Source organism: Danio rerio, chromosome 7, assembly GCF_049306965.1.
Source record: "Danio rerio strain Tuebingen ecotype United States chromosome 7, GRCz12tu, whole genome shotgun sequence".
Lineage (NCBI taxonomy): Eukaryota > Metazoa > Chordata > Actinopteri > Cypriniformes > Danionidae > Danio > Danio rerio.
In genome coordinates, this window is record NC_133182.1 from 9756789 (window position 1) to 9780037 (window position 23249).

Sequence of the window (23249 nt, forward strand, 5' to 3'; positions counted from 1 at the left end):
TATTTTTTTGCGACAATTGTGGCTGAATAAAGGCAAACAGCAGTACATGTGGTTCATTTCCGCGGATATTATGATATCGTTCTACACAAATATAAAAATGAGCAGTTTTTATCACGTTACGAGTTCTGCTTATACGCAGCATCTTTCGTAAAGTCACGTAAGTAAGTCACTGGATTTCAGTACGATTTTATGTGTATTGTAACGTTATATCTCTAATTACACTTTAAGAATTTCTAAATATTACTAATATTTCTTTAGGAAATGAATATCTCAGAGACTGAATCAATTAAAAATTTTGATTGGAAATTCGCCATAAAGCTTGTAAGTGATACACTAAGCTATTTATTTCTCTCGTAATATCAACATATAAGATTTCACTTGATATAAGGAGCATTACTTTGGATCTAAATGAAAATATTTATTATTTTAAACTTAAAAATGTCATCAGTAGTTTACAGAACAAAACAAAAATGACCTTTTATGCAAACACTATCAACTATCGAATGTAACTCCAGCAAAATTGATGAATTATAAGTGTTGTTTATATATTAAACAGTCAAATTATTCATCTTTATTGTACTTTAAAAAGTGTTTACCATTACTATGTGATAAATATCAGTTCTGTTGTTGTTCATTATTATAAATAAATTATATAAACGTTGAGATGGTTGGAAAATCGCCATAAAGCTTGTAAGTGATGCACTAAGCTATTTATTTCTCTCGTAATATCAACATATAAGATTTCACTTGATATAAGGAGCATTACTTTGGATCTAAATGACAACATTTATTATTTTAAACTTAAAAATGTCATCAATAGTTAACAGAACGAAACAAAAAAGACTGTTTACGCAAACACTGTGAACTATCAATTGTAACTCCAGCAGAATTGAGTAATTATAAAGTGTGTTGTTTATGTATTAAACAATCAAAGTACATTAAATCCTTAATGCACTTTAAAAAAAGTTTTTTTGATTAATTTGTGAAAAAATATAAGTTCTCCCTACTCAAAAAACAGCCTAAACCAGCCTAAGCTGACTGAGGTAAAGCAGGTTTGATATTCGCACATTCGTTCATTTAATGGCCCATATATTGTTTACCATGCTAAGTTGAATATTGAGTCTGAAAAAGCATGCAGGGATGACTTTAAAGCAACATTAACACTATCTAATGGACATTTTCTGCTAATATGATTTCACTATTTAGAATTAGCAAAGAATACTCATCTGACATTATATTATTAAGTGGAAAGTCAGAATATAAAAAATATAAAACCAACTTTACCTCTGTCCTAAGCTGGTTGGCTGGTTTTTAGCTGGATGACCAGCCTGGTTTTAGAGGGATTTTGGCCACTTCCAGGCTGATTTCCGGCCATTTCCAGCCTGGTCTTAGCTGGTCAGGCTGGAAAATGACCAGCTAAAATCAGCTTGGCCAGCCTGGTTAAAGCTGGACATTGCTAGTTTTGGCTGGGCTCCCAGCCTGGCTAGGCTGGTCAAGATGGTTTTAGCTGGTCATCTCCCAGCCTCTCATAATATCAACATATACGATTTCACTTGATACAAGTACCTATTTTTTGTTCTAAATGACAACATTTCTTATTTTAAACTCAGAAAAGTCATTAGTAGTTTACAGAACAAAACAAAAATGACCTTTTACACAAACACTATCAACTTTAAATTGTAAATCCAGCAAAATTGAGGAATTAAAAGTGTGTTGTTGATGCATTAAACATATGAAACATTAGTGGGATGAAATGAAAATGTACTTACTATTTACTTATCCTCAAACAGATCCAAACATGTATGTTTTTCTTTCTTCTGTTGAACACAAAAGAAGATATTTTGAGGAATGTTGAAACCATGTAACCATTGACTTCCATCATAGTAAAAACAAATACTGTACTATGGAAGTCATGGGTTAACGGTTTTCAGCTTTCTTCACAATATCTTTTTATGTATTTAACGAAAAAAAGAAGTTTGAAATAAGTAAAAAATTAGTTAATGATGACTTTTCAAAGGCCCTCTAAAAGTTGAAATGATAAATAATTTGAAATAGTTTGAAACAAGTAAAGTGTGAGTAAATGATGCAGAATTTTTATTGTTTTTATTTTTGGGTGAACTATCCCTTTAAGACTTACTGATGATCACTCTTATGATTGTTTTTTCACAGTATGTCATGATGGAGGCTTTAGGACTGGACTTCCACACTTTTTTTTTTGTCTGATAAATCGGTTCTGAGATTTTAAAAATGTATTGTTATATTGAAATGAAAATTTATTTACTATTTACTCATCCTCAAGCGGTTCCAAACATTTTTGCGTCTCTTTATTCTGTTGATATTACGCCCCAAGTCTAGGGGGAAACAACATAGTCTCAATAAACGAAAAAGTCTGTGGGTGTTGGATTTTCAAAAAAAAAAAAAAAAAAAAAGTTAAATTGAAATTCAAAGCGTTTTTTGATTTTCGTTTTTAAATTTTAAAACGAAAATCAAAAAATAGCTCGTTTTTCTTTTTTCATGGTGAAAAACGGAAAACCTAAATTCAAAAATGATTTAATTTTCATTTTTTATTTCGAATAACAAAAAAAAAAATCACCAGAAAACTAAAACGGTCTTTTGATCATTGGATATTCATTTTAGAAACAGATATTGAAAATCAAAAAACGAGTCGTTTTTTTGATTTTCATTTTAAAATTAAAAAACTAAAATTTAAATACAATGCGTTTTTGATTTTCGTTTTTTAATAAAAAAAAAAAAAAAAACGACTCGTTTTTTGATTTTCAATATCTATTTCTAAAATGAATATCCAATGATCAAAAGATACACTGACCTGCAGGCCACCCCTACAAGCTTAAACTCTCAAAATGTTGCTAGTATACATGGGCATTTGTACAAGACTAAAGCTTGGCCGGAGGGGTAGGAAAATCCAGGAGCTCCCCGAACTCTGCTGGAAGTTCCCTTTTATAGACCTCCATGACCAGCAGCCAATCAGAGCCTGGACCATTTTAAAATCGGAGCCTATGGGGTAACAGGAAACAACACAAGGCAGGACAAAGAAAAAGACACATGTAATGCTCAGCAAAAATAAATAAACTAGTCGTAACAGTTAAACAAAAAAGAAGATATTTTGAAAAATGTTGGAACCCTGTAACCATTGACTTCCATCGTAGAAAAAACAAATACTATGGTTGTCAATAGTTACCTGTTTCCAGCTTTCTTCACAATATCTTCTTATGTATTTAACGGAAGAAAGAAATGCATAATGGTTAGAAACAAGTAATAAATGATGACTTTTTTGGGGGTTGAGCTATGCTTTTTAAGACTTATTTTTATATATTTGAACTATTTTCACCTGCTGTGATGAACAGCCACTTCTAAAAGGCACTCGAAAAGTTGAAATGATAAATATTTTGAAATGGTTTGAAAAGGTTTAAACAAGTAAATGATGACACAATTGTCATTTTTTGGATTAACTATCCATTTAAGACATGGGTCTCGAACTCAATTCCTGGAGGGTCACGACTCTGCACAGTTTTTGTTCCAATTCTAATCAAACACAGCTGATCCAATTAATGAAGGTGTTCAAGACTACTAGAGATTATTAAAGGGTCATGAAACACCAAGACACATTTTTTGAGCTGTTGACAGTCGTATATGTGTCCCACACTGCTAAAAACACTATTAGGACACTATATTTCACTAAAAAGTGTAAATTGGTTGTTTTTGCGTTATTTCAAGCAAATCTATACTTTTGGTTTGAAACAAATTTTTGAAGCTGAGTCACGGCCATGAGACAATAGCGTGTATTCCAGCGTGCAGACTGGACGTCTGTGCCAGAGTGTGTCTTATTACGTCTTACAGTGTGATGCATTAATGCATGAGTAAAGCTTGGTTCAAACCAATCAGCGCGCTCTATTGTGCAACTTCATTAATATTCATTACTGTCACAGTGTTTAGACGGCAGAGACGCCACGTTGTGTTGGCAAAACAAGCGTGAAGTGTTGCTTTTATAGTTTGCTGCAGTTAAGTTTTGTTTTCATTTTCTCTCTGTGAGAGCGCAGCTGGGGTCACGCGTGGATTAACAGTGTACGCGACGCTCAACAACAATAACTTACATGTCTAAGGAGGATTATTGTTTACCTGAGAGCTGTTCTCATCTGCAAACGCTGAGATCCGGATTCGCTTGTAGTCTCCTCTTAATAAAGATGCGGCTCTAGTTGCTGGTGATTGTCCTGTCTCTACAGATTTGGTAAGTGAGCGACCAGTGCTCTTTGTTTATTCAGTTTGTTCGTATCGAATTAAGTTAACTATTGCACCGAGTGTAAACATGTTAGCACCACAACCAAACTTTAACCTCGTGTAGGATTTTCACCACATTTTGTGACCGGAATAACACATGTGGCTTTCTGACACTACCTGCCTTTGCATCTAAGTTTCCGGGAAATGCGGTGGTTTTTTTTCTCTCATTCGCCGTGCGGTATCAAACATTGCATGAAAAATACACGCTTAGAGCAGTTCCTCGAATCAAATATCTCGTTTGTTGCGAGGGACATGAATGAATTCCCTGAATGAAAGAGCCAAACTGCAATTAAAGTCCACCATTTAATAATTTGGCAAATAATTCTACTACAGATGTCCATGTAAACACACTCCCTTTCTCCCCTGTGTGTGTGTGTTTTGACTCTAAAACTCAGCGTGCCCAAATAGACACTCCCACACCCTCCCACTTTAGTTCCTCCGACACTCCCCCCTAAACAGAGCTGGACACGCCCACTTTTCTGACTTTTTCCAAAGTAGAGGTGTGAAAACACCCTGCTGAAACGAGGGGGTTTCATGGCCCTTTAAGCAGGTGTGAGTTAAAGGTGGTTGGAGCTGAACTGTGCAGAGCTGTGGCCCTCCAGGAATAGAGTTTGAGACCACTGCTTTAAGACTCACTGATGATCACTCTCATGGATGCTTTATTCACAGTATGTCATTATGGAGGTCTCAGAGCTGGATTTCCACAGTGTTTTTGGCCTGTTGCATGCTGGATCGGCTCCAGGTTTGAGCAGTGAAGATCTCGCCAGCAGAATCTCCTCCTGTGTTCAGACTGTCACAAACACAGATGATACGTGTTTGAGTCTCAGTCTCATTGAGAGCGTCATTAGCAGACTCGCAGCACACAGTTTTACAGCGGACGCCGCTGTATATTATCAAGATGTCATCAGGAGATTGTTCACTGAGAGGAATCTCATGGCTAAACTGGTATGTTTTAAATGAAAGAAGTAATGATATTTTGATGATTATAAAATATAATGTATTTAATAAAGTCAAACCTATATCTGCAGGTTTCTCTCCTCAGCTGTCAGGATAAGCTCGTGTCTCATTTTTCTGCTAAGTGCATGTCTGTCTACGTCATCAAAGAGCTTGGCATTGCTGTGAGTATCACATACCTGTCAACCCTCCTATTTTTCCTGGGATTTTTACAGTTCTATCCCGCTATGATCATGTAATGATATTTTCCCGTATTTTTCCTGTATTTTCAGTGTTTCTCTGAAGGGTGGCAAATAAACATTAAAGAGCTGAGCCTCCCTATATGCAACCCATACCGCCGAACCGCAAGGGGTCGCCCTTTGCTCTTAAATGCGAGTCTGTTCTGTGCTTTCGCTTTGTTTAGGCATGAAAAGACTGTAGCCCCTTTCACACAGTGATACCGGTAAATTTCTGGAAAATTTCCGGAACAACTTTAACGGTATATTGAAAAAAGCGCTGTTTACACAGACAAGGACGTTACGGAAATTTTCCGGAAAAGAGCATTCTCACATCCATTCCAAAATACCGGTAAATTCTGACATCATTCACCACAAATAAGCTTTAAACGGCTGCGCTTGTATTTGTAAACATTTGACTAAATTACAAACTCTGTGGATGATCAATATTGTGAACAACTTTCGCTGGATCACTTTCGCATGTCGAGATGTTCATAGTATGTGCGTGTGCGGCGCTCATAGGCGCACGCAAAGCTTGAAGGTAAACAAACAACGGCTTATCATAAGCATTTCATCGATGATTATTTACACAGTTGGCATTAAGAAAAACATATAAACGTGATCTGACTAACTTCTAGCAGCTAAATGTGTCTGGAAAAATATTCAAAGGCTTTTATCCTCACAAACCGCGCGGACGTAAATGCGTCTGACTGTTGTGATTGGCTAAAGCAGGTGTCTCACGTCAGCACGTTCTAGACGTGCACGCGCTTATTACGGCAATCTTCCTTCTGCATTCACACAGCGCAGCATTGCGGCAAATTGCCGGTAATGTTACAACTTCTCTTTCCGGAAAATAGCCAGAACGAATTTACCGGTATTTTCAAAAAGGACCTGTTCACACATACAACCAAAGGTCTGTATGTGTGAAAGGGGCTTGTGAAATAAACATAAAAACGGCTCGATTCCCTTCCTTTTCACATCCCTTCCGTCTCCCGTTCATATGCAATCCTCAAAACAGTCACATAGAGGTGCATGACTGTCAACTGACGCTGTCACGTACAAAGAATGTTCAGATGGATCCAAGTGCAAGTGAAAAGAGTATTTATTGACACAGTCAAGATAAATGTAAAGAGTGTGTGCGGTGCTAGGACAAGGAGAAACCAGAGCAGGGATCAGACGGGAAAACAGGGTCCAGTGGTAACTCTGCACGGTCCTGAGCACAGACAAACGAACACATAAGCACTTGTAAGGAACTGACAAGGAAACACAGAAAATGTCGCATATATATAGACGTGATAATGAGCCTCAGCTGGCGAACTAATCAAACCAACTGAGTGCCGTCATAACACGTGACCAAAACAAATACACATGGGCAACAAAACAAACTCACATGATCAAACAGACACTCCGGAAGAGCGCACAAACCTGCAACCGTGACAGACGCGCTCCATTGGTAAACAGACGCTGTTTCCTTAACGGATTCTGTCCTCGTGATTTGAAGCTGCTGAAAAAAAAAAATCCCAGAAAAATCCAGCTTAAACCAGCCTAGGCTGGTTTTAGCTGGTTGACATCTCCCAGCCTGACCAGCTTAGACCAGGCTGGAAATGGCTGGAAACCAGCCTGGAAATGGCCAAAACCACTCTAAAACCAGCCTGGTCGACAAGCTAAAACCAGCCAACCAGCCTAGACTGGTTAAAGCTGTTTTTTTCAGTAGGGATAGCTATTAATTTTAATAATTGATTTGCTGCTGATGTTTGCTATTTATTTTTTCTTTTGTAAATAATAATAATAATAAAATGTATTACTGACCATTAACTGTTTATTTACAATAAAACGGCGGTCGGGGGCATCCCTTATTATGGTGGGCATATCATTTATTTTCACATGCCAATGTTGACAGGTATGGAGTATCAGTGTTAAACTTTCATGGGCTTTATGCACAGGGAATTCTTAGGCACGTCTAGTGAATTGTCATGCCATTATAAACTCACCGCGTTTAAAGGTCCAGTGAAATGAAAATTAAGTTTTGTATAGAAGTTTATTATCAGTATGTCTGTCTTTAGGATACCTATAAGCTAGTGTGCTACAAAAAAGTGACAGAATTTGCATTTAAAAGATATAAACAATAAAAGCCTTCAGTTTGTCACTTCCACCTAAATGGATCAATGATTTTTTTGAGGTCACCTCATATTTTAGTTTCTCATCAACTCTTCTGAACAATCAAATACTTTCTAGTGTCTGACATGCCCCGCACCCTTCAAGAAGCTTCTCATTAAGACAAGAAGGACAAGAAGCTTGACATTAAATAAAAATTGTTCCAAAACATGATTTTAAAATATGGAAAATATGAGTGCTTTCACACTTGGGTCGATTACCTGGTCCGCCCCTTCTGCTACGTGAGCAAACCTGCGGTCGTTGAGTGCGTGAAGTGTCCATCATCACACACTTCATTTTACCATCTGAATGAGTGCATCATCATCCGGGTAATTAAAGTGGACTTATTATTTTTAGGCTGTGTCCGAAACCTACTAGTACTCAGTAGGTACTGCATTTGAATTTAAACGTACTACTCGGCCGTTATAAAAGTACGTTCTATACAGTATTAATGTAAAAAGTATGAATGGAATTCAGACGTACTACATCCACCATTTTGACATAGTCATGTGACGTACATGCATCAGTTGCGTCGCTTTACTCCCATTCATGAATTAGCTCGCGGGGCATCATGGGATAGCGCAGCATGCATGGGATGGGCACTCCAGAATCTCGCCAGAAGTAGTAAGTCATCCGGGTACTTCTCGCAAGACTGGCAAACTGTTTTTCGAATTCTAAAGCTCTCAAATGGCACAACATGCACTCATGCACTATGTACTTATGCACTTACACACTCAACAGGGTAGTATACGTATGTAGTGTTGTCCCAAATGGCACACTAATGTTTTTTACTCAGGGAAAATTCAAACCGTTTCCCTGATGACGTTTGACGGTCACCAAATCAGTAAAATAAATGACCAAACTATCAAATAATACCTGCCACGAGTATAACCACATTCACCATCGGGAGGTGCTATAATCACTCTATTGGCGTAGAATAGTGCATAAATATGCGATTTGAGACGCAGCTTTTGAATTCGGACATACTACTTGGCTCACATACTGATTTTAGCATACTGTATAGTATGGAAGTATGCGGTTTCGGACGCAGCCTTAGAGTTTTCAGTGTAAACACACTACTTGCACTGTTTATACTACAAAATGGCGTAGAATAGTGCATAAATATGCTATTTGGGACGCAGCTACTGTCTTTTTGTTCTTCTGAACCCCGGTACACTTGCATCATCGAGCTGCTGTTGTGTGTACAGCTGTTGCTTGGTGACGGCTATAAAAGCCAAAGCGTCAAAATGGAAAGACATACGCACATCAGGGTCGTTCTGCTTTTACTGAATCTTTTGATTTTAGAAACGTATAGAGAGCCACTTGCGTCTCTCTTCCGCAAAAATATAAAGACTGTTCAGAAGGTCAAGGTAAAATTTATTGTCTCCCGTAGGAGAAATTTGCTTTAGAAAAAAGGTTCTGCTGTACATAGACAACAACAAGACAACATGTAACATACATACACATTAAAATCTAATCCTAAAATCATTTAAAGTCATTTAAAACATTTTTATAAAAATAAAATACAATGTGCCCCCACTGCCCTCTGTTGTGCCAACCAATCCCGTTATCTTAATCTTTGGCCGTCCTTGCCTATTTGCTCATTGATCAATTTAATTGAAAAAGGAACAAAAGAATGTTTATATCTATTGTATGTGCATAACGGGACCCTGTATCTTCTGCCAGAATTCATCAGCTCATACTCCAAAGGCAGCACATGTGAATAATCAGATAAAATCTTGTTGGCTTGTTGGATTGTGCACAGCGCAATAATATAATTTAGCGAACCAAGTGTCTTAATTCCCATGATTTCTCCTGGCACTCTCATCAGGTTATTTACTTGGGTTTTCATTTTTACTGTCAGATTCCAAAACCAAACAATAATCCCATATCTTAAAAAAAACTCTATTGTTGCTTTATAAAAAGTCAGCATTATTCTGCTACTCACTCCAAATAATCTTAGTCTACGTAAAAAGTGTAATCGCTGATGAATTCTTGCACAAAGACTTGACACCTGAGAGTGCCAATTAAGTTCACAATCAATATTCACCTCTAAATATTTATATGCATCAACCTGCTTAATGTCTTTATGATAAGCTCAACTCCTTGTTCAAGCTCTTGTTCTCTCCAGACTGGATTATTGCAACTTTCTACTAGCCGGGCTTCCAGCTAACTCTATCAAACCTCTTCAGATGATTCAGAACGCAGCAGCACGAGTGGTCTTTAATGAACCTAAAAGAGCACATGTCACTCCGCTACTCATCCGTTTGCACTGGCTGCCAGTTGCTGCTCGCATCAAATTCAAAGCTCTGATGTTTGCTTACAAAGCGACCTCTGGCTTTGCTCCTTTTTATCTGCTCTCACTTCTGCAGATCTATGTGCCCTCCAGAAACTTGCGTTCTGTGAATAAACATCACCTCGTGGTTCCATCCCAAGGAGGGAAGAAATCACTTTCCCGAACTCTCGCATTCAATCTGCCCAGTTGGTGGAATGAACTCCCTAACTGCATCAGAACAGCAGAGTCACTCGCTGTCTTCAAGAAACAACTAAAAACTCAACTATTTAGTCTCCACTTTCCTTACTAATCTGCAATTGCCTCTCTGGTTTCACCGCTAACTGTACTCAAAAAAAAAAAAAAAAATAATAATAAGTACATTACTAATGCTTTGCTTCTTACACTTTACACACCTGAAACTTGCCTACAGCACTTATTCTTTGTTGCTCTTATAGTTGTGTAAATTGCTTCCTTGTTCTCATTTGTAAGTTGCTTTGGATGAAAGCGTCTGCTAAATGTAAATGTAAACCACAACAGAGCTCCTAACGCTCACTGTCCTGGGGTCTGTGATGACATCCTCCGTTTTTTTTAACATTAATTTCCAAATTGTGGTCATCACATTAGCTGACAAACCATTTTACAGCGGCTCTGTATTCCATGATGCTAGCATCTTTTGTGAAAAGGTGCAGTAGTACAGTGTCATCAGAAAAAGTAAGAATATATTGATTTGTCTGCTGCCTAACGCAGTCGTTTGTATAAAGGGTGAACAAAAATGGTTTTGTGGCGCCCCTGTACTGCTTGTTGCTACGTCAGATATTATAACCCTGAATTAAATTTTACTTGATGTGTCCTGTCTGTTAAAAAAAGAATAAAACCATAAAAACATAACGAAGAAACGGTTTTTAGAGCAGACAAGGAATCATTACCACTGTGTTTGCCCTGGATCAGTCCCACCTGTCAGCAAGTTAATGTTAGGTGACTTAAGTTTGTTGTTTAACCCAGTGGTTCCCAACCTGGGGTCCGCGCCCCCCTAAGGGGGGCGCCAGAGTTCACAAGGGGGGAGAGGATAAGTGTTGAGGTAGAAAAAGGCATAAAAATGCTCCACTATAATACAGGGCTGTACAATTAATCCAAAATGCGATTTCGATTTCAAACAATTATAAAAAAGCATTAATCAAGATAAACGATTATATGCATCATATACCGCCCCCTTTCCAGTTGTACACGTGTTGCGAAAGACCGCGTGCCTATGTGTGTGTGTGCTACACGCACACGCAGTCAGAAGCATGCGGCCGGTCAGCATTCGCACACTGAGACGAGCAGAGGAGCGCAGACATCTAAAGTCATCTTAACGTGAGCGCTTTAATGGTCAAATAGGTGTCAAAACGCGGTGTTTAGTGATTATTTATATTAACCCTCATTTGTGTAATAAACAAACGAGTTGAGGTTTAAAAGACGTGAAAGAGAAACCATTAAAGAGACAGCGCAAAATATTCCTGCTGCCGCCTGTTTTTATGATTAATCAAACAAGGAGAAAATGTTTCTCTGCTCTTGACTTAAGGATTTTTGTAGCTAATGTGTTTTTCTTACAGTGAAGATGCTTAAAGCACAGTTTGTTTTATATTTTTATTCTATTGTATTTATTTCTCTTTCCTTTGCAGGGTGGAAAATAACTGAGTGTATACACTTGAAGTCAGAATTATTAGCCCTCTTGAATATTAGCAACCCTTTTCCTGCCCAATTTCTGTTTAATGGAAAGAAGTTTTTTTAAACTTATTTCTGAACATAATAGTTTTGATATCTCATGTCTAATTACAGATTTCTTTTATCTTTGCTATGATGACAGCACATAATATTTTACTAGATATTTTTTCAAAATACAACCATTCAAATTAAAGTGCAATTCAAAGCCTTATTAGGGTAATTAGGCAAGTCATTGTATAACAGTAGTTTCTTCTGCAGACAAATCAAAAATATATATTGCTTAAGGGGGCTAATAATATTGACCTTAAAATAGGTTTCAAAATATTTAAACCTGCTTTTATTCTAGCTAAAATAAAACAAATAAGCCTAGAAGAAAAAAAAAATATTAGAGAAAATACTGTTAAATTCCTTGTTCTGTTAAACACAATTTGGGAAATATTTATAAAAAAATTCTCAGCAGCGCTAATAATTTTGACTTTAACTGATAATCGTTTTGAATAATTGTGATTACAATTATGACCAAAGTAATTGTGATTATGATTTTTCCCAAAATCAGCCCTACTATTATATATGTATTTTTAAGTACCAAAAAAAAAAAAAAATCAACACACATGCTTAAAATTCCAACATAATAGTAAAAATAATTAAAATAAATAACTTTAAATTATTTGTTACATTTTGCTCACTTGCGCAATGTGCTTGTCCAACTTCTCGTAAAGGCAAAATCAAAACAAAAATGGCAGAGAAACGTCAATGCAATGATTCTTCAGAGGCGAAGAAAAGCCAAGAAAAGATAAGAAAAAGCCTATATAAATACACATAAACACACACATACAGTAAATATATATATATATATATATATATATATATATATATATATATATATATATATATATATATATATATATATATATATATACGGCACATATGTGTGTGTGTGCGTGTGTATTTATATGGTGGGGGGGCTCCAATGTTTGTATTTGTTCATGGGGGGGGCCCGAGAGAAAAAGGTTGGGAACCACTGGTTTAACCTTTCAATTCTGTTATTGGGTACGATTGCATTCATTAGAAGTGAACCGAACCAGATTTCACATGGTTCTCAGGTGCGCACCCAAGTTCAGAAAACATCATTCACACTAGCTAAACATATCGTAAACAGACCAAAAGTGCTCGTGTTTTACCACAGTATGATGGCTTTTCATGTTGTTTTACACTTAAGCAACTAGATTTAGGCTAAAGTGTATGTATTTTATTTAATTATATTTAATTTAAATTGCATTATCAATGGTGTTAAAAGAACCTTATTAAACTGTAAATAGTCACATAAACCTTTTGCTGGACGTTTATCAGTTGATCCGTTTGTTACGTCGTGACATGAAATACAGTTTCCGGGTACAAGCCGCTACTCATTTGAATTGAGACAAGGGTTGGTTGTTTATGATGACTAAAAAATGGTCATAAACAACCATTTTCTTAATTCAAATGAGTAGCTTCATCACAGGACCATTATTTTAACAATTAATAAAAAAAAAATTAATTGCTTTCTTGGTATATATATATATATATATATATATATATATATAGGCGAGGCAGTGGTACAGTAGGTAGTGCTGTCGCCTCACAGCAAGAAGGTCGCTAGTTCGAACCTCGGCTCAGTTGGCGTTTCTTTGTGGAGTTTGCATGTTCTCCCTGCCTTCGCGTGAGTTTCCTCCGGGTGCTCCGGTTTCCCCCACAGTCCAAAGACATGTGGTACATTGTCCGTAGTGTATGAATGTGTGTGTGGATGTTTCCCAGAGATGGGTTGCGGCTGGAAGGGCATCCGCTGCGTAAAAACTTGCTGGATAAGTTGGCGGTTCATTCCGCTGTGGCGACCCCGGATTATTAAAGGGATTAAGCCGACAAGAAAATGAATGAATACACACACACACACACACACACACACACATATATATATATATAGTATATTGAGGTCATGATTTTCTAAAGTATTCCAGCACTTTGTAAACACTTATTATTATCATTTGTTGAGCCTCTCTGTAAAGTTTAATAGGGCACGTTGACCTGGAAGCTGCGTCGTGTGATGTCAGACTTAACAAGCAGATTGCCCATTTTACTAGTAACTCATCTATACGGTTGTGATGCATTGTGATTATTGTCTGGTTGGCTGTAGGGATTGAGCAGTTGTATGTGGACAGATGCGTGTGCTGCAGTGCTTGAGCGGTCAGTGTCTGGCTGTGAACTGGACTCGTGTCTGTGGTCAGTGACGGCTGTTATTAAAGGAGTGCTGAAAGCAGACATGGGCCAGAATAAAAGAGGTACCGAAGAGTCTTCACATACACTTACACACTTTATAATACCCTCATGTACACAGATACACTTGATTGAACATCTTTCATACGCAATAAATGGTTTGAGACTAAAGTTGTAATATATAACACATGAACATTTAATTTCTCGTTTTTCTTTTTCTTCTCCACACAAGTCTTGACTCGTCTTCTTTCAGCACTGGACTCCTCCATCACACACTTGTACAGGAATCTCCTGCCTCTGTCCACTAAAGATCCTCACAGCACAGACATGAAGTGTGTTTGTAAAAGCATGAGTGAGTTTATTGAACTCCTGGAAGCTCTAAACGCCGCTCGCCTCAGACACGGCCTCAGCTCTTCAGCTCAGAGACTCTCTTTTACTCTATGTTCATCACTCCTGCACGTCATCAGGACAGATGTGGAGTACGTGGTGAAAAAGCGAGTTCTGCTGCTGCTCAAGAAAAGTGTCTTGCGGAGGGCCGGAGATGACTGGGCTTTAGGTAGTGCTTTTATTTATTTCCTTATTTAACATGGACGATATACCGCTAGGCACTAGCTATGTTTACATTCAAAGATGCGAATGAAACTTTTATAAAAAACTGGAATAATCACATTATAAAACCAATATTATATCACAGCATCTCAATTGGATTCAGGCCAGGACTTTGACTTGGCCACTCCAAAGTAGATCTAATACAAATAACATTGATATTTGGGTAACACTTACTAGCTACTAGCTATGTTTCCATCCAAAGTTGGGAATTATGCACAAAACTGGAATATAGCAAATGAAGCAGCGTTTCCATTCAATGAGTCAAAGAGAACAAAATAGCCTCTTCCTGATAATCTGATCACAAATATATCAAATAAAGTTTTAATTTGAGGAATTTCGGCCCACTCAACTTTGCAGAATTGTTGTGATTTAGCCACATTGTGGAGTTTTCTAGCATGAACTGCCTTTTTAAAGTCGTACCACAGCATCTCAATTAGATTCAGGTCAGGACTTTGACTAGGCCAGTCCAAAGTAGATACAAATAATATTGATATTTTGGTAACATGTACTAGACACTAGCTATGTTTCCATCCAAAGATATGAATTATGTGCAACATGGGAATATCGCATGATAAAACATACGCAAATAAAGCAGTGTTTCCGTACAATGAGCCAAAGAGCAAATATTTTCATGACAAAAACTGATAACAAATATCAAAAAAGAAAATGCACTTTGAGGTATTTTGGCCCACTCATCTTTGCAGATTTGTTGTGATTTAGCAACATTGGGGAGGTTTATAGCATGAACCAACTTTTTAAGATTATGCCACAGCATCTCAATTAGATTCAGATCAGGACTTTGACTAGGCCATTCCAAAGTAGATGTAATATAAATAACATTGACATTTGGGTAACGCTTACTAGGCGCTAGCTATGTTTCCATCCAAAGATATGAATTATGCACAAAACTGTAATATCAAATAATAAAACATTTGCTAATAAAGCAGCGTTTCCATCCGATGAGCCAGGGAAGAACAAACTAGTTTCTTCCTGATTAAATGATGACAAATATCAAAAAGAAAAATGTACTTTGAGGTATTATGGCCCACTCATCTTTGCAGATTTGTTGTGATTCAGCAACATTGGGGGCTTTTCTAGCATGAACCACCATCAATTGGATTCAGGTCAGGACTTTGACTAGGCCACTCCAAAGTAGATGTAACACAAATAATATTGATATTTAGGTACCACTTACTAGGCACTAGCTATGTTTTCACACAAAGATGTTAATTATTTGCAAAACATCATATAATAAAAAATTTGCGAATAAAGCAGCGCTTTCATCCAATCAGTCAAAGAGAACAAAACATTCTCTTTCGGATAAACTGATAACAAATTTAAAAAAAGAAAGGAATTTTGGCTTACGCATCTTTGCAGAATTGTTGTGATTCAGCAACATTGGGGGGGTTTCTAGCATGAACCACCTTTTTAAGGTGGTTTCAATTAGATTCAGGTCAGGACTTTGTCTAGGCCATTCCAAAGTAGATGTAATACAAATAATATTGATATTTGGGTAATCTTATTTGGCACTAGCTATGTTTCCATCCAAAGATGTGAATTATGCGCAATCTGTAATATCGCAGAAAACATTTCTGAAAAAAGCAAAGTTTCCTTCCAGTGAGTCAACGAGAGCAAAACAGTCTTTTCCTGATGAACTGATGACAAATATCAAAAAGAAAAATGTTGGCCCACATTTGGCTACGAATTTTGTCCCACTCATCTTTGCAGCATTGTTGTGATTCAGCCACATTGTGGAGTTTTCTAGCATGCACTGCCTTTTTAAAATTCATACCACAGCATCTCAATTGGATTCAGGTCAGGACTTTGACTAGGCCACTTCAAAGTAGATGTAATGCAAATAATATTGATACAGTGTTTCCTCTAGGATTTTTTTCAGCTGTGGCGGCAGGCCTTTTTTTTTTTAAACAGATCTACTAACTACCTGTGATGTTATTTTTAAATGATAAATGTCGTGAGCGCAGTATTACAAGTCGAGATTGCATTTATGTAATAGCCTACGAGCATGCGGATCTCTTTGCTTGCGCCGTTTTTCTTCTGCTCGTGCACAAAACGTCTTGCACGCCCCTTGAAATATAAGCCGCTTCAAAAGCGCGCAGATCTTCTTGTGCGCTCTCAAATAAATGCTGCTGAAGTGCGATTTAGTGCGTTTATGTAACGAGTATGTCTCCAGCATTTATTAGATTTGCTAGGAATATTTATGAATGTCTTCAATACCTACAAAGCGGTATTATTGCATCCTAAAGTAAGATAAAACGACTATACGTCGTGTTTGCTGGCCTCATGCATCACCTGTCAATCAGCCAGTCAGTCAGTCAGCACGTAACCTTGAAGGTTTAAACAAATAACGCACAGCACTACTACGGTTACAGAAAATGTTATGAATGAGAAGCTGTAGTGTAGCCATGGCGGGATCAATTTTGGCGTGGCGCCCCGCCATGGAAGAATGAATGTAGCGGAAACCATGTGATATTTGGGTAACACTTACGAGGCACTAGCTATGTTGCTATCCTAAGATGTGAAAAAGGGGAGAAGCTACTATATGTCCCACACTCTCTTTAGGTTTCAGTTCAGATTATTGTCAAACAGCCAATAAAAATGCACATTTCCAAACCGTTTACGGGACATTTACAGTGATTTCTTGAGATACCGGAAGTCATCATTTGAAATGCAGCAGACTTCTGCAGGAAAAATGAAATGGGAAATAAAAAAAATAATAATTAAATAAATTTTTTTAATAAAGTAATAATTGAAATTTTTTAATTAAGTAATATTGAATTGATTGATTGATATCTGGATTTCAGGTGATGTTCGGTCGGCATCAGGTGAAGATCTTAGTCTGACGGAGGATCTGCTGAGCATGGCGGACACTGTGCTACAGGAAGTGAACGCAGGCTGGCTAAAAGAAGTTCCTGTTAAAGCTCAGGCCAGCTTTTTTGGTGGAAACTGCGATGTTGATGGAACGATGAAAAAGGATGACGTGATTCTGAGAGCCGTGAGCTTGATTTTACTGAAGTCACTGGAGATAAAAATGAAGTCTCTGGGTCAGCAAGGTTAGTTTTCACTGCGTATATTAGCATCTAGAAAATTACAGTCTTTCTTTTAAGGCATTTTTAAGAAATAAGTACTGTTGTAAGTATACTTTTTCCCCAATTTCTGTTTAAAGGAAATAAGATTTTTTTTTTACCACATTTCTAAACACAATAGTTTTAATAACTCATCTCTAATAACTGATTTATTTTATCTTTGCCATGATGGCAGTAAATAATATTTAACTAGATATTTTTCAAAACACTAGTATTCAGCTTAAAGTGACATTCAAAGGCTAAACTAGGTTAATTAGGCAAGTTAGGGTAATTAGGCAAATCATTGTATAACAGTGGTTTGCTCTGTAGACAATCGAAACTATTGCCTTAAGGGGCTAACAATATGGAGCTTAAAACAGTTTTAAAAAATTAAAAACTGCTTTTATTCTAGCCAAAATAAAACAAATAAAACTTTCTCCAACAGAAAAAATATTTTAGGAAATACTGTGAAAAATCCCTTGCTCTGTTAATATATATGTTATGTATATGATTGATTGCTAAGGGGGTGGTGTGGTGACGCAGAGGGTAGCAATGTCGCCTCTCATCAAGAAGGTTGCTTCCCCATCTCTTCTAGTCATCTATGCTTCTTTTAAATACTGGACTGGTGTTAAACTGGTACTACCATAGACACAAGCTACCAATGGGGCCAAGGGTTCAAATGTGTACATTAAAGATACATATATATGCCTAGAAAAATTAAAAATGTACATTGTTGTTTTGTTTAGCTACTAATATATAACTTTAAGGTGTCAATATGAACCATTTAGGTAAAAATGTGTTCCTTTTGAAAAGGTACTGCCCCAGTGGCATCTTATGTACCTTTGTGTTGGCTCATGTGTTTGTGTGGGTTTCCTCCGGGTGCTCTGGTTTCCCCCACAGTCAAGACATGCACTATAGGTGAATTGGGTAGGCTAAATTGTCCGTAGTGTATGAGTGCGAATGAGAGTGTATGGGTGTTTCCCAGTCATGGGTTGCAGCTGGAAGGGCATCTGCTGTGTAAAACAAATGCTGGATAAGTTGGCGGTTCATTCCGCTGTGGCGACCACGTATAATAAAGGGACTAAGCCAAAAAGAAAATGAATGGATGACTATATATATATATATATATATATATATATATATATATATATATATATATATATATATATATATATATATATATATATATATATATATATATAGTTAAAGTCAGAATTATTAGCTCCCCTTTTGATTTTCTTTTTTAAATATTTCCCAAATGATGTTTAACAGAGCAGGGAATTTTTCACAGTATGTCTGATAATATTTTTCCTTCTGGAGAAATTCTTATTTGTTTTATTTTGGCTAGAATAAAAGTAGTTTTTAATTTTTTAAACACCATTTTAGGGTCAAATTAGCCCCTTTAAGCTATATATTTTTTCAATAGTCTACAGAACAAACCATCGCTATATAATAACTTAATAAAAAAATTAATTAAATAAAAGCTTAATAATTAATTGAAGCCTAATTACCCTAACCTGCCTAGTTAACCTAATTAACCTAGCCTTTAAATGTCACTTTAAGCTGTATAGAAGTGTCTTGAAAAATATTATTTACTGTCATCATAGCACTGTGTTAAAAAGAGGGCGTGAAAACTGGTTTATTAAAATTAATGAACATTTGCTAATAATAATAATACTAATAAAATATTGTTTATTCTTTTATTTCTCTTTTATTTTGAAAAACAAGTCCAGATATCAAACTCAATTTTGTGGAGTAAATAATTCACTAAAACTATTATAAATGCATAATCTTGCCGTAATGCTAAAATAAAATATACATATTATATATATATATATATATATATATATATATATATATATATATATATATATATATATATATATATATATATATATATATATATATATATATATATATATTAGCATTTGATGTTGGATGGTTTGAAAAATGGTGACTATAAAAATTATTTCAATGAAACAATACAATATGCTATTAGCTTATATAATTCTTTACATAAATCTAAAACAATACTAATTATGAAAACAAATGTGAGCTTATATACAGTATATTCAATTAAAAAAATCTTTTTTGATGTCACAATAATAATGAGAACAACAATAATATTATTAATAACAACAATAATATTAATAAATAGGGCTTCCGCTGTGTAAAACATATGCTGGAAAAGTTAGTGGTTCATTCCACTGTGGCCACCCCAGATTAATAAAGGGACTGAGCCGAAAAGGAAATGAATAAATGAATAATAATAAATTTAGATATACATATGATTCTCGATCCATTTATAAATCTGGAGGCACTCATTTAGAATGAAATATGTCAATGAATCATGTCCAACAGCAGAGGGCGCTGTATCTTTACATGTTATCTGTCTCTTTCAGGATCTGCGGGTGAGATTGAAGCGCAGCAGTATTTAACAGAGCTCATGTTATTCCTCCAGCGTCACGTCTCCCTGGACTCTCACCGCTGCTGCTGGGTTTCTGCACTGTTTGCTGAACAGGATGACGACATGATGGAAGCAACCAACACTCTGATGGCCTTGTATTTATATCAGAAAAGGTTTGGATCTATTTAATGTCAAGTTAAATGCTGTTTCTGTTGATTCTGATATTGCCCAGGTCCAAAAATTATCCAACTTTTTAAAAAAATGTATAAAATATCCAAGAAATAGGGTGACTGGCTCAGTGGTTAGCACAACACTGTGGCTTAGTGGGTCGCCTGACAGTAACAAGGTCACTAATTCGAGTCCCGGCTAGGTCAGTTGGCTTTCAGTGTGGAGTTTGCATGTTCTCCTTGTGTTTACCAGTGTTGGGTTGCGGCTGGAAGGGCATCCGCTGCGTAAAACAGGCTGGATAAGTTGGCGGTTCATTCAGCTGTGACGACGGCTGATGAATAAAGAGACAAGGCCGAAAAGAAAATGAATGATTGAGACAATAATTAGAAGGATTTCTGCTTCATATCCTTCCCCTGGAATCAGGGCCGGAGCAAGCTGAACTGCCGCTCTAGGCAAAGGACGGTCACGCCGCCCTCAAACCTACAGTGTAAAGGGGGGGGGGGGGGGGGGTCTATTCTGCCGCCCTAGACGAGGCTATGACTGAGGCGCGGGTGGCGAAGGTAGTTTAGGGGACGCCACCCTCTCTATTCTGCCGCGCTAGACGCGGACAATAACTGAGGCGCGGGTGACGAGGGTAGTTTCGGGGACGCTGCTCTCTCTATTCTGCCACCCTAGACGCGGATATAATTGTGGGCGTGGGTGGCGAGGATAGTTTCTGGGACGCCGCTCTCTCTATTCTGCCACCCTAGACGCGGATATAATTGTGGGCGCGGGTGGCGAGGATAGTTTCTGGGACGCCGCTCTCTCTATTCTGCCACCCTAGACGCGGATATAATTGTGGGCGTGGGTGGCGAGGATAGTTTCTGGGACGCCGCTCTCTCTATTCTGCCACCCTAGACGCGGATATAATTGTGGGCGCGGGTGGCGAGGATAGTTTCTGGGACGCCGCTCTCTCTATTCTGCCACCCTAGACGCGGATATAATTGTGGGCGTGGGTGGCGAGGATAGTTTTGGGGACGCCTCTCTTTTCTGCAGCCCTAGGCGGCCGCCTAGGTCGCCTCTATGGAAGCGCCGGCCCTGCCTGGAATGAATAGTTTTACTGATATTAGCCCCTTTCACACATACAGACCTTTATGTGTGAACAGGTCCTTTTTGAAAATACCGGTAAATTTGTTCTGGCTATTTTCCGGAAAGAGAAGTTGTAACATTACCGGTAATTTGCCGGAATGCTGCGCTGTGTGAATGCAGAAGGAAGATTGCCGTAATAAGCGCGTGCACGTCTAGAACGGGCTGACGTGAGACACCTGCTTTAGCCAATCAGAACAGTCAGACGCATTCACGTGCGCGCGGTTTATGAGAATAAAAGCCTCTGAATATTTTTTCCAGACACCTTTAGCTGCTAGACGTTAGTCAGATAATGTTTCTATGTTCCTTCTTAATGCTGTGTAAATAATTATCGATAAAATGTTTATGATAATCCGTTGTTTGTTTACCTTCAAGCTTTGCGTGTGCCCGTGAGCGCCCATATCGCCAGCACACACACATATCATGAACATCTCGACATGCGAAAGTGTTACCCTATGTTTTCATTAGAGTTGTACTCAATACTGATCCATCTGAAGAGTTTGTAATTTAGTCAAATGTTTACAAACACAAGCGCAGCCGTTTAGAGGTCATTTCTGGTTAATAATGTCAGAATTTACCGGCATTTTGCGATGGATGTGTGAATGCTCTTTTCCGGAAAAATTCCGTAACGTCCTCGCCTGTGTGAACAGCGTTTTTTTGAATATACCGATAAAGTAGTTCCGGAAATGTTCCGGATATTTATCGGTATCACTGTGTGAAAGGGGCTATTGTATGTGTTAGAATGTGTTTTTGATTTTAGGTTGCCTTTTTTGAAATCTGGCATATATAAATAAATAAAAATCTCTCTTATTCTCCTTCCCTATAGGAGCTGTTCGGACTCTGGTGTGTGCGTCTGGGGTTTTAACCCTCACTGCCTCTTCATCCTCCTGCTGCGTTCGCTCTCGTTTGACCACAGTGTCCTGCTGGACTTCCTCATCTCCTCAGAGACCTGCTTTCTGGAGTACTTCGTTCGATACCTCAAACTGCTCTGGCAGGACTGGACAGGCCTGTGCAGATCCTCTCAACACATTGAAGACGGTGGCGGAGATGCTAAAAGAGGATCTGATCTCTCCATTCCAGCTTCATCTGCTGCTGCTGCTGTTCCCTGTGGTGAATCAGCAACAGGTAACCAAGTGGAAACCGCTTTAGTTTCTCGACTGGTTGATTATGGCAGTTCAGACGAGTCGGAGGAAGCTGACGCTGTCGATTGTGGAGCTTCTGTAATGCTGGTGGAAGAGTCCCTGTTAGGTAAAGTGCTTGCGTGTTTAATGGACTTGAGGACGGCGGTGAGCAGACTTTATAACAGAGGTTTGTTTCCCTACAACCCTTCCTCGCTTCTGAAACTGTTGAACGGTGTAGAGTCACAGAGGAACAGGCTTCGGTAGCTGTGATTAACACAAATGGATTCAACTTCAATTTAATTATGATTAGGAATGAACAGAAGTGTATTGATCGTATAATGCAGTCAATAAACATACATAAAATCAAGTTATTTTTGCATCTAGGTTAATGTTGTGGAGCGATTTTAATAAAAAAAGTTTTTTGTTACTACAAAAAAATCAGAAAAGGTTGGGACAGTATGGAAAAGGCAAATAAAAAAAGAGAGTAGTGATTTCTCAATTTACTTTGACTTGTATTTCGCTGCAAACAAACATTATTTAATGTGTTCCTCGTGATTTTATGTTGTTTTTTTTTGTCACTAATTTTGGTTCTTGCAGCACATTTAAAAAAAAGTTGGATCAGTAAAGCATTTAGCACTTTGTAATGTTGCCATTCCTGTTCACAACACTTAAAAGACGTTTAGGGACTGAAGACACCAAGTGATGAAGTGTTTCAGATGTAATTTGGTCTCATTCTTCCTGCAAACAAGTCTTCAGGTGGGCAACAGTACAGGGTCTTCAAAATGCACCACATATTCTCTATTGTAGACAGGTCGGGACTGCAGGCAGGCCAGTCAAGTACCTTTATCCTCTTCCTCCGCAGCCAGGACTTTGTAATGTGTGCAGAAT

General features: G+C 37.6%; 1 protein-coding gene across 12 annotated transcripts; it reads left to right on the forward strand.

The window, feature by feature from the left end:
- Window positions 1–24: 24 nt before the first annotated feature.
- On the forward strand, window positions 25–22815 carry lins1 (lines homolog 1). Of its 12 annotated transcripts, none has more exons than XR_012383121.1 (9): window positions 25–161; window positions 259–321; window positions 4966–5241; window positions 5325–5414; window positions 13769–13913; window positions 14081–14404; window positions 17280–17528; window positions 20002–20120; window positions 22067–22815. XR_012383121.1 is itself a non-coding variant. In XM_073908061.1 (9 exons), exons 2-9 carry the CDS (start codon window positions 262–264, stop codon window positions 22623–22625), a joined length of 1881 nt encoding a protein of 626 aa, XP_073764162.1. In that variant the 5' UTR covers window positions 25–161; window positions 259–261; the 3' UTR covers window positions 22626–22815. The 12 variants fall into 12 exon arrangements, 8 of the variants coding, with proteins under 8 accessions (XP_073764162.1, XP_073764161.1, XP_073764163.1 ...); XR_012383120.1 differs by having other exon boundaries at window positions 25–157; XM_073908061.1 differs by having other exon boundaries at window positions 19943–20120.
- Window positions 22816–23249: the final 434 nt, after the last annotated feature.

Bases quoted from the DNA above. Each gene is read 5' to 3' on its own strand.
- lins1 (XM_073908061.1), top strand. From the start codon at position 262: ATGAATATCTCAGAGACTGAATCAATTAAAAATTTTGATTGGAAATTC. The intron at 322-4,965 runs GTAAGTGATACA...CTTTATTCACAG, and splicing joins GGAAATTCGCCATAAAGCTT to TATGTCATTATGGAGGTCTC. The intron at 17,529-19,942 runs GTTAGTTTTCAC...TGTCTCTTTCAG, and splicing joins GAAGTCTCTGGGTCAGCAAG to GATCTGCGGGTGAGATTGAA.